Consider the following 12725-nt stretch of genomic DNA (forward strand, 5'->3'; position numbering starts at 1 on the left):
CCTTTAACATATATAGTTTTCCACCAGACAAGCTAGTAACAAGGACAGCAAGCCTTCCGTTTGCATATTCACTTTGCCTTAGAGGAGTCTTGGGAATTAGGCCCAGGTGTGAGATGGCCAGCTGATAGCGGACTGACTCTTTAGGTCCATTCGGCTTGCGAGATTCTCCCCAGGATACGAGGAGGCTGGTGTCTGACCGCACGGTTGTGTTAACGGGCCAAACGGCCTCCGGTACTGAAATAAATAGCAACGCATGATAAGGGATGTTGCAACAGCACTGAAAGATGGAAAGAAGTAGTGGGGTCTTGGTTGAGGAAAAATCGTATCATGTGAGCAGAATGAATGACAGATGTTCCAAAGGAAAGCCAGCCTCTTATATAATGGGAAGTTAGCAGGCTGCCTGAAAGGCTCTCGCTTATTTTTGCCCAATGACTAAATCATTCTCTGACTCCAGCTCAAGGATATGGCCTATGATGATGAATAACCCAATTCGGGTGAGTTTTTTGAATGTCATCAGAGGCATCTGAAAGAAATGGCATCACCTCATAATAATCACCACCTCTTAGAAGACAATTTTAGATTCTAGATGCATTTTCTTTAAGGCAATGATGTTATATTACTTTAAATCTCGTGCCCTCAGTAAAATACGCAGAGAAAAGGCTTGATCTTCCTGTCTCACCACATGTACAGAGACCTACGAATATATGGGAAGAGGGTGACACTGTGTGGTGAGACCAAAGAATGTGTTTCTTGTTCAAACTATTGATTCTAATGTTTCACCTTCTTGTTGCTTTTCATTTTGATGGAATACTACTCATCCTATTCTGGTGTTAGAGCAAAAATCAAGTCTTCAAAGTACTTTTCAACAAATACGTTTTTCTTATTAAGCTTAGAAAAGCTCACATAATAAAGATTACTTAGCATTCAGATAAAAAAACATATATAGACATTTACATCACATATATCACAAAATGGCACTCTAGAAACGGACAGCATGTCCATAACTCACCTCCACTTTTAGTTTTTCCCAAAATCTCTTTTCCCCGAGGTAATTGTTCCAAGGGATCTGAATAATAATTCTTTACAGCTATCTGTATCACATACGTTGAAAATGGTTGTAAACCTTCAATAAGGGCTATACTCTCCTGAAATTCCTGTAATTAATTTTTAAAAATCAATATCTGATTCTTTGTTTTTGTACAAAAAGGGAGAAAATATTCAATCAAAGGGAGAAATAATTAGGAAATTAAAAAAAGTTAATATATTTTTTAATCATGGATCATGAGTGACAATGTTCACTGTCCTAACCTGCCCAGACCTGAGTTGTTTAATATCTCCAAGAATAAATGCCAAATGATTGGCAGTTTTCAGTCAATTCTGTGCCATCCTCATTTCAGGTAGGAAGCTAAATTCCCCGAGCAGGACACTGTTTCATTAGCATTGCGTTAGAAATTCAGCAAGATGGGATTGTAAGGATGTGACACACAAGTGAATACAATAAAAGATTAAGTTACATTATCTAATCATTCTTAGAAATAAAGTTTAAGAAAGTAAAAAGACTTTCCTTGGACCAATGGATCTCAACTTTGGTTGGACTTTGCAACCATCTGGGAAGTTTTAGGAAAATACTGATGCCTGGGTTCCACTCCCAGAGATTTTGACTGCATTGGTCTGGGGTGAAGCAGGGGCCCAGAGATTTTAAAAGCTCCATGAGCAGTCAAGGTTGAGAACCACTGCCTTTGACCCATATTAATTAGTGTGAAAACAATAAGATAGAGTAGCTCTAATAACAGAAATGTTCAATGCCACAAGCCGAATCTTGGTCATCCAAATGATCAAATCAGTCTCTCAAACAATTCCTCTTAGAAATGTGTAAAGGAAGGTAAAAACAGACAAAATAAGAGAAGTAACAAAAATCAGGTCTACTTTCTGTATAAAGTGTTTAATGTCCAATAGATGATGGTCAATTTCACCTTTCGAATTGATTAAATAATAGGCACAAAGCAAAATATTGGATACATATGATTCCATCACAAGGATGGCAACCGAAACACCAGCACCAATGATGGAATGAATTGTGCCAATTCATTCATTCATTCAAGAAATATCTAGTGAATGTCTCTACAATGCCCAGAGCTACGCTAGGTGCTGGGAATACAATGATGAATAAAAACAGACATAGTTCCCGTATAACAGCACATCTCACAACATACATAAAATAAAAGACAAAAATATAATATACACCTTTTACATTAGATATATGCTTTGGAGAAGATGTGTAAAGTAATGCTCTTTTTGTCCAATTCATTTCTCACATTTCAATCTGTAACCTGCTAGAAAGTTCACAAAAACAAGTCTCTATCACTTTCTAGGGATAAATAGATAATTAGGGAGGGTAACAAACTCAGTTCTTTCAGGAAACTGTCACCATGGCCATCTGCCAACTGGTTGGAGTTAATATACTTCCTTGAGGCTTAACTTACTCCTAGACAAAAAAGACTAGAACACAATACGTTTTGATGAGTCAGCTGTAAAAAGTTGCATAATAGCACATTTCAGAACATAATATCGATAATATTTTACTGTGACTGAGAATTTTATATCAAAAGAGAGCATCTTATGAAAAGACAAAGATCACCAGCTCCAATCTTACCAGCATTCTATATTTCAGTTCCGAGCTGTTTTCCCTGCCATTCACCTCTTTGTAATAAACCAGGTATGTTGGAGTAGGGCTGGTGATGGCATACTCTGTGAGGTTTGTCCTGGCGGGCGGTAATCTGATTGTGAGGCTGGTATTAGTGGCGTTAAGTATAGTTGGCTCTGCAATATCAGAAGCTAGAGACAGAAATGCTCTATCTAAAATAATAAGAAAAAAAGATTAAATATATACACATATATGTATGAGAGGAACAGCATATTTATTTGACATCGAGCGTAATATCATCTTTATTTTCATTTAACTTATAAGTATATATTGAAGATATATTGAAGATAAGATACATTGAACTGTTGCAAACACTCTTCAGCCTCAGAAAAAGGGAGCAAGGTAACTGGTAATTGCTTAGAACTTCCAGCAGATGGAGCTAAAGCACCCTTAATGTACCTAGACAGAAGCAAAATAAGTTGGCCCTTTTTTTAATTTGAAGAAAGTAATGAGAGCATTATATCAATTACATTTTTAAATGAATTTCAATTATGGAAACTCATGCTACTTTTAGGATGTGTGTGTGTGTTTACTTTCAAACAGATATGGACTTTTTAAATCTCTTAAATTTCTCAAAGTAGGAAATAAATTATTTTATCAAAATATGCACTCAGTTTAGTTAAAAATTCTGCAATTTTTTCATATTGTATGATTTACATATTTTTGTAATTGAATATATCTAAGCAAAGAGGGTTTGTTTCATTCATTTCTATCTCTAAGAGGGAATTACACTTAATTTAGAATGACATTGTCATCTTAGTGTCAGAGAGAGCTTGAGAAAAAACTCGGAAACAACTTGAGGTTTGAATGTCACCCATGAGGCTGTGTAATGCTGTTTTTGGTTTTGGTTGATTGGGTTTTAGATTCCAAACTCTTTTTATTGTGACTCTCAGTAGAAAATATCTTGTCAGTTCTGCCATGAAGTGATACAGGCATTCCTAAAAGTCATTGCCTTAAGCTCAATAAAATCCACAGAGCTTATGGGGAAAACAGAGTTAGGGGCACAACACTAAAAAACTTTATGAGTGACACATTTTTTAAAAAGACAGGAACTTAATAAAAATGGTAGCACAAACGTTCACATTAAATGGCTGACATACAAGAAATAGGCCAGCTTACCTTGAAAAAGGCCTGAAGTTTTATGCAATGCTTTTTGATACCACTGGGAGGTTTAAAATATGGTCACAGGAGAAAAAAGACAGAAAGAAGAGAACTTATGAGACTGGGAAGAGAAAGAGGACAGGCAGAGAGACTGACAGGACAAAAGTTTCCATGTCTAATGCTGCCTACCACAGCTTGAGCCGTGGATACACACAGAGAGAACTTCTGATGGAGGGCAATCGGCAACGGCACTATGCACCAAATCTTGACAGTTTGGAACAATGCAGAGAGCACAACAAAGGAGTCGGAAGGACAGCGCCAGAGAAGCATACACTATGAGACTTTTCTGACCCTAAACTGGGAGAACAAACTGATTAACAACGTGACTTTATTACCTGGAAAAGGCTGCAGAACTGAACTGTAAGCCAGGATATGCTTACTCCTTAGGGCCTGCCCCCGGGAGAGGATGGCCCCATTGCTTTTCTTTGCTTGATAAATCTGCGTACTGTCCTTCGCTGTGGCAATCCAGTATATAAACTCTCCATCCACAGTTAAGCTAACAAACATTTGTCCTATTGATTAAAAACATAAAATAAAGAGCATAACAAAATATGTATCTTATGTTTTCTGTTCTAAACAACATATGAAATCCTTTTTCTGTATCATTTCTGCTAAATTTTGAATCTTCCCATTATTTCAATATGAAAAAGTAACACTTGTATTTTATGTCATTAGGCTAAGGATTTGACAGATATGTTCTCATTTTAGCTCCATATCAAGCCAATGAGGCAAATATCATGGCTATTAGCCTCATTTTGTAGAAGTAGAAACTAAGGCTTGGAGAGTTAAATAATCTCCTCAAGGTCACACAGTTTGTAAAGGGCAGAGCTAGGATTTACGACTTACCTGTGTGACCCCATGTCAAACGATTCTACCTGAAGGGAGGGAGCAGATGGTGGGCACAGGGCTCAGAGCCTTGCTCAATATTTTTATCGGTGATTTGTAGTGAATGCACAGTAAACATATTTATCAAAATTGAAGATAATACCATGATTCTTTCTGTCACTAGTAGGTTCAATTACAGACTTAAAATTCAAAAATATCACAACAGTCAGGGAATGGATTGAAATTTACTAGGCACAAATGTAACATCCTAAATTCAAGTTTAAGATCAACTCTAGAAATGAACAAACGAAAGAAATCTGGCTTAATAATAGTTAACATGAAAAAGAGTATAAATTTCTCAAGGCAGGCAGACAAAGACTTGATGCCTCTTTTAGCTGCAGGAAAAGAAGACCGAGGAAGTCAGAGGCCCACTGCACTGACCAGAACACCTGAGAATACGGTGAGTCATTATGGGGGCGACATTTAAGAGGCTATTAAGCAGATGGAGTGAAACGACAGGAGGGTGACTCTGGCAAAGAAAGATCTAGAAGCCACATCACCTGAGGAGTAGTTACAGATACTTGAATTTTTCCTTTAAAGGGACTGCTTAGAACGGACTATGACAGCTGTCTCGACATAGTTGTGTGGTATCATGTGGAAAGTGATTGATTTATTCTTTGTAAATTTAGAGGTCAGAAATCAGACCAATAAGTGGGAGGAATGGGGGAAAAACTTTGGCTAAATATAAGAAAAAAATCTAACATTTAGGATTGTCCAGGGGCCTGCCCCGTGGCCAAGTTCGTGGGCTCCGCTTTGGTGGCCCAGGGTTTCACCAGTTCGGATCCTGGGCGTAGACATGGCACCACTCATCAGGCCATGCTGAGATGGCGTCTCACATGCCACAGCTAGAGGGACCTAGAGCTGGAATACACAACTATGTACTGGGGGTCTTTGGGAAGAAGAAGAAGAAGAAGAAGAAGAAAAGATTGGCAACAGATGTTAGCTCAGGTGCCAATCTCAAAAAAAAAAAAGCAAATATTTTTAAAAAATAGGATTGTCCAAAAAAATTAAACAGACTTCCTTATAAAGTGGTAAATTTTTTATAAACAGATGTTCAAGCAAGGCTGTTTTCATAGAGGGAATTTCTTCCAGTATCATGTCAGCTAAATGATCTATAAAGTCATTCTAATTTTAGGATTATGGATTTCAATCATGGATTCATGAAAGACTGACCAGTTCTATATGGACCCATAAGATAATGACCCATTAGATAATTCTTGTGTATCAGACGCAAGAAGAATTAAAGAAATTCTTTAAATTCTTCATTGTTAATAAATGTTCAAGAAAATTCTTCTAAATGTTCAAGAAAAATTTTCTGACGCTTGTTTAAATGGTAGGGAAGACTTTGCTCAAGACTGTTACAATGGAAGAGAGAGATGTGCTCAACTCCAAACACAACAAACACAGCTGGGTATTTACAGCCAACAAGCAGTGTGAGGAGGTTAGTGAATAGAAAACTACTAAGAGGAGATCTCAGCAGTAGGGAGATTCTTGTGAAACTGGCCTAATAGGATTTTTGCTAAAGGCAGACAACATCAAGGGTGGGAGACAAGGAGCTTGATCAGATACCAAGGGTGGGGGATTCTCTCTAAACTGAGTTAGCAGGATTCTTGCTAAAACTGGACTCAGCAAGGATGGACACAGAAGGCCAAGGTCGAGGCCTGGTTGAGAAAACGGCTCAGAGGAGCCTAACTAAAATTTATTAAGGAAAGAGTCTTTGTCATGGATTCAACAGAAACACGTAATTTTCATGATAAGAGAAGTTCAAAACGTTATCTCTACTCTTAAGCCCATTGAAAGTATATTGGCTTTGTTTCTAAAAGGCTCTGGGTGACATTTCAACAAAACCATGTATGGAGTTATAACACACACACACATATTTGCAATTTCAAAACTTCACTATATAAACCAGCAATGCCCAATAGCACTTTTGATGATGGAAATGTTTTATATCAATGCTGCCCAGTACAGTAATCATTAGCCACTTAGGGTTTTTGAGCACTTGGCATGTGACTATTGTGACTGTGGAATTAAATTTTTAATTTTACTTAATTTTAATTAATTTAGACTTAAATCACCACGTGTGACTAGCGATTACTATAGTGGACAGTGAGAAGTAGACTCTTGAGAATCTATGGGGGTATTTAGAGAGTATTTTTTTCTGCTACAATTACTCCTAATTAGAAGACTTCCAAATCACTTTAGACTTTCGAATATTTCCTCTTCTACAAGCATGTGAATTTCAACAGCTAGACCTGTCAAGTACTGACCTGCTCACACTGAATGTGGAGTCAATGGGATCATAGAAAGATTGTGGATGCTCTAATTAGGCCCAGTTTCAAACCCCAGTTCCTCTACTAACTAATTGTGGCTTTTTGAACAAGTTACCTTACCTCTCTCAGCCTCAGTTTCTTCATCTGTAAAATGAGGTTACTATTTTCTACTTCATCAAGGTGTTTTGACAATTAAATGAGATACGGCATTTAGTAGCACGCTTAGAATATATAGTTAAGCTCAATCAATTGTAGCTCTACTGTTAATTTTAAAATAACAAGAACCACCAAAAAAAACCCCACAGATCCAGAAAATTACATGCATGCCTAGATACAATTTGCCTGGAAACAACTTGACTTGAATTCTATAAGAACATTTGGTGTGGTCCAAAGCAAATACCAAGCATGTATTCTTCTGAGCAAATGTGGAATGTAAGCCCTTTTTAATGGGACAGGAAGAGCTGCCATTACTAATGAAGATGTACATACACACATGGGTGTCTTACCCAGCAGAGCAGGCATCACGATAACTTGCCAACACTGACATCCTTCCAGATCCATGGCCCAGATCTCTTGCCCTTTGACAAAATATATCTGTGGATTCTTTAGGTCAGAGGTATCAATAGTCATTGCTCCACTTAATTCAAATTCAGTCACATTGCAAGAACATTGGCCCCTCTCATCTGGATGGTTTGTGGCTACGGGTTGCAGAATGCGGTGGAAGGTCTGGTTGATAATACTGTAGTAGAACATCTGAGAGCCAAAATCAGAAACTTCTGTCCAATACAGGCGACTATAGGGGGAAGAAGAGACTCTCCAACTTGAGTAAAACATATCATTGCAAATATTAGTTTCTAATGAAGATCAATCATTCCTAATGATTGGAGAGGCAAATGCAGCATTTGGAGAGAACATGTCCTAGTGTCCAATAACCCTGTTTTGAGATGCAGGATGTCACACAAAGTCGTGTTTGTAGCATTTTCCAATGATTTCTCAATAAATGTGTTTACAACTAAAGCCTTGGACTATAATCACCTTAGGTGCTGTATCAAATGGCTTATTAATGGCTGTAAATATGAAATATATTTGCATAATTTCCATCAACACCCATCTCCATTCCCCTCCTCTCTAGGAAAGATTCACTGTGAGCTAATATCTGTTGCAAATTTCCTCTTTTTTTCCCATCCTCAAAGTCCCAGTATATATTCTGGTTGTAAGTCCTTCTAGTTCTTGTATGTGAGCCACTGCACAGCATGGCTACTGACAGACAAATGGTATGGTTCTGTGCCTGGGAACCAAACCTGGGCTGCCAAAGTGGAGCACACTGATCTTTAACCACTAGGCCATCAGGCCTGGCCCTCTGCTTCTTAATACTAGTTAACAATCTAGTTTCAAAATAAACTATAAATATGCTTATGGCACAAACAAAATATATCTTTCCAGCCTGAGAAACTGCTATTCAGTTGCTGAATGGAGGCCTTAAAACTCATCTTATAAGGACATTAGTTAAAGATGAATGAGCCCAGAATAGCTTTTTCTATACAAGACATGCTGCCATCTATCCTTCTCATTATCTGCCACTATCTCAATTCCCTTCTTGTCCTTACCAACTGAGAATATTATTGAATTCACTAATATAAAAACCTGCTTTGGCTTCCTGCTGGTAATTAATCTAATTTTAGGTTAGTGAAATTGTCAGTATGGATTAAGTTTACATATTTGTGGTTGTGGGCTCATAATTTATATGTAGAATTACTTACTATAAGTTAATATAATGAGTCAAGAACTCTAAGCACTTATTTTCCCATCATTGACTTTTAATAAGGCAAAGATATCACATTAAATATATCTATGTCTATTTCATCACAATAGAAACAGATACTCACTCTTAACATACCTTAAAAAAGGATATACAGAAAAAGAGATTATTGTTGAATTTCCTTTGCAAATTTTCAGCTTCCTGGGATATTTCACCTTGTGTTCAAGATCAACATCAAATATTTGCATTCCATTTTGTGATTCTTTCAGCACAAAGTAGAGATGCCTTGAAATCCAGTCAATTGTGATAATTGTGATATCAAAAACCAGTGCATCTCGGAAAATCTTAACAATAGGTAGAAAACACAGCCAAGAAGATAGTGGTCATTTTTTTCAAGTTTGAGGAATTTTCTGTAATCACTCATATTACTTATTTACTGCAGTTGTCTTTTGTAATCCAAAACCTTAACAACTCTGGATTGTGTGCCACTGTAACTTTGGTCCTCTTCTCACATTGAGTATTTTCCCTGGTTAATTTCAACTACCATGGCTTCAACTATAACCCATAGATCAGTGCTACAAATCCTCATCTTCAAGGAGGATCCCTCATTGAGTTACTAACTGAAATATCAAACTGCCTACTGGACGTCTCCATATGAGTGATCCCAGAAAACAGAACTCATCAACCTACCCCCCAAACCCCTTTCTCTCTTGCATTTTCTATTTTTATGAATTTCCAACACTCACCCAAGGAGGAATCCTGACAAATGTGGTTCATCCTTGACTTCTTCCTCCCATTACTACCCTTAGTAAATTAGTCCCATTTTCAGTATCTCCCAATTTATCCTCTCTTTTTTTCACCTCACTGCCTCTCATTCCCCACCCCCCACCCTGCCCCAACATTTCCTGTCTGGATTTCTGTGATAGTCTTTTAATTGTTTCAGACTTAACCTTCTCTCAATCATCATTCACACTGCTAATAGACAGGTCTTTCTAAAACACAACTTGATAGTGTTAATGACCCATTAAATTTCTTTAATGGCTTGATGTTGGCTTCAAGACTGACATTCAACTCCTTCAACTGCTTCACACAGTGAAGGAGGCCCATTATATTCAGGCTCCTGCCTACCTCTCCAGTTTTGCCACCTGCCTTTCCTCCACCCTCGCTCCCATCTCCCTTCCAAGCTCCCTCTATTTATAGCTCCCTGAACACGCTTTGGCTCTCTTGTTTGTCTGCCTCTGCACCTCCTACTCCCTCAGCTTTCCCCCACCTTCACCTGGCTCCTCTTCTTTGTACCCAAGATGTTTTTCCCTACCCCCGCCGCCACCACTCAACCCGATTGAGCATCCATTCTCTGTGTCCCACCACATCCTGCCCTCAGCATAGATAGCATTTATCCTCTCTTCTGTCTGTCTTCTCTACTAGCTAACATTCAGTGAATGCCTACCACATGCCAGGCATTGTGCTAAGTGCCCTATGTGGATTATCTCATTGAATCTTCACAAGAATCCTACGATAAAGTACTATGTAACCATAGAGGTTAAATAACTTGCCAATGGGCACAAATATAGTAAGCAGTGGAGCCAGAATTAAATTCTAGATTGACAGATTCCAAAGCTCACCCTCTTAATCACTATGCAATACTGTCCCCCTAGTGTTAGACTCATACTGGGCTGAGTTTGTTCAAGGACTGCGATTTTTTTAATCTATATTCCAGGAACTAACACAATGCCCTAAACCTAAGAACTGTTAAATTAATCCTGAATGACATTTGCCCAAAATCTAATTTGTATTCATTTGTGACTAAATAATCACACATCTACCCTTTTCAACCATTCTAATCTTAATGGCTCAACCACTGGCCAGTCATTTTAATTACAGGGTGGTATAACATGCAAATACTTTACTTCCTTTCTTCCAAAAGAATTACATAGTGAAATACCTCAGAGGTGGACAGATTGTGCATGTTTAGAAGGAAGAGCGAGTCTCCTTGAGCATAATACCCCATCGCATCATCAGCTGTGTAGCCCATGGCACTGATGTCTCTTTCTGCCGAAAACTTCCACACATCTTGATTTTGATCCATATCTGACAAAACTATCTTGTTTCCAAAAAGAATTATAAGGTATGGAAATGGGTTGATTTCTGAAAACAAAAAATAAGTAGATAATATGTATGAGAAAAATAACTTTAGCTTACCAAAATCGTTTGATTCAATATCAGGCCTTTTTGAAATCCACGAGTCTCCTTTGGGTTCATCTGATACACCAGCCTCAATCAAAACTGCTGAGGCTTTCTAAGCCTAGCTTTGTTTAAGCATGTTTGGTGATGATAAAAATTGATTGTTTTATTTGACTTTAACTTCAGCTCAGAGACAGCATTCATATGCCTGAGAATATGAAGGATCAAAAATGACTTTAAAACACTAATTGTTCTTTGTACAGATTTTAGATAACAGATACCTGATGTTTTGGACTTTACTATGTCAGAAAATGGTCCTGGTCCTTTAGATGTGAAGACCCGAACCTAAAGAAAGAAGAGAATACCAAAAAGTTGCATTCAACAATGTCCTCAGTGGCAATAATTAAGTTCTGAGACAAACTATTATTTCATTTCACACTCTTGAGACATACCACTAATAGTTTCAAATAGTTATTTACATCTAAGTATATAGCAATAATTCACTAAGAGGAAAAATATTGCCCCATACTCATGTTGGTGAGTCTTCCTGTCTAGAAAAGACAAAGAAATGGCACACTTCTCTATGGCAAAAAATTTTAATTTCTAAAAAAATTCTTCAGCTATTTCCAAAATTAAGTTATATACAATAATTAACAGAAATAAAACTATACAAATTATGGTAAACTTTCACTTAATCATGAGTTCAACAACTAGACGCTTCACATAAATTTACATGCTTTTTTAAAAGATTTCTGAAAAGAAAATAATGATTAAACCTTATATTTGAAAATGAATTGTACGTTTCAAACCACTTTTACATGCACTGGCTCTTTTGATGCTCACAACTACTAAAAGTAGAAACTGGACAAGGACGATAATTAAGGTAAGTAATTTATCTACAAGACACATGTAGAAACTGACATATGAACCAAGTCTTCTGAGGTCTGTATACTTTTCTTCTCACTGTGCCATGCTGCATCCTAACAACAAAGTTTTGTTTTTTTTTTTTAAAGATTGGCACCTGGGCTAACAACTGTTGCCAATCTTTTTTTTTTTTTCTGCTTTATCTCCCCAAACCCCCCCCGTACATAGCTGTATATCTTAGTTGCACTCCTTCCAGTTGTAGGATGTGGGACGCTGCCTCAACGTGGCCTGATGAGCAGTGCCATGTCCGTGCCCAGGATCCCAACCCTGGGCCACCGCAGCGGAGCGCGCAAACTTAACCACTCGGCCATGGAGCCGGCCCCGACAAAGTTTTTTTAAAAAACAATTTTTATTATGTCTTTTATTATGTAATAAATCATTTCCATTTCCAACCCTTGTATACGTACAATGATCTATAAAGAAAATTGACACCCATAATGATGGTCTTGAAAGATAGATTCTTAAGTGCTCTTTCAATCAACAAAATATTGGATTACTTCTATTGTACTTCTAGTAGTAAATACATTTGACTATATTCTATATATTACTATCTGTGTATGGTGTGTGTGTGTGTGTATATATATATATTACATATATATATATCAAGCAGTCCTCTCTTTTTCACAGGACCATGTTAAGTAAAACTCATGCACATCCATGCATATCATTTTGCACAGTTCTGTGGCAGCTGGGATTTGAAACTATATATACATATAGACAGATACACTTAACCAGAACGTGGATTTAACTGGAACTCACATAATTCTTAACAAATAGGAATGTGTATCATCTTTAACTTTGATGTACAACTATTTTGATTAGTATATGTAGACCTAAT

General features: G+C 37.4%; 1 protein-coding gene across 4 annotated transcripts in view; it reads right to left on the bottom strand.

The window, feature by feature from the left end:
- ROS1 (ROS proto-oncogene 1, receptor tyrosine kinase) overlaps nt 1-12725 on the bottom strand; it is a 105929-nt gene that overhangs the window by 43330 nt on the left and 49874 nt on the right. For all 4 annotated transcript variants that reach the window (XM_008517930.2, XM_070556894.1, XM_070556897.1 and 1 more), the window contains 8 exons: nt 11245-11308; nt 10725-10927; nt 8921-9126; nt 7530-7816; nt 4201-4377; nt 2654-2856; nt 1010-1154; nt 2-234 (listed from right to left, as the gene is read on the bottom strand). In XM_008517930.2, coding sequence (XP_008516152.2) covers nt 2-234; nt 1010-1154; nt 2654-2856; nt 4201-4377; nt 7530-7816; nt 8921-9126; nt 10725-10927; nt 11245-11308 — 1518 coding nt within the window. The remainder of the gene's footprint in view (nt 1; nt 235-1009; nt 1155-2653; nt 2857-4200; nt 4378-7529; nt 7817-8920; nt 9127-10724; nt 10928-11244; nt 11309-12725) is intronic.

Source organism: Equus przewalskii, chromosome 9, assembly GCF_037783145.1.
Source record: "Equus przewalskii isolate Varuska chromosome 9, EquPr2, whole genome shotgun sequence".
NCBI lineage: Eukaryota > Metazoa > Chordata > Mammalia > Perissodactyla > Equidae > Equus > Equus przewalskii.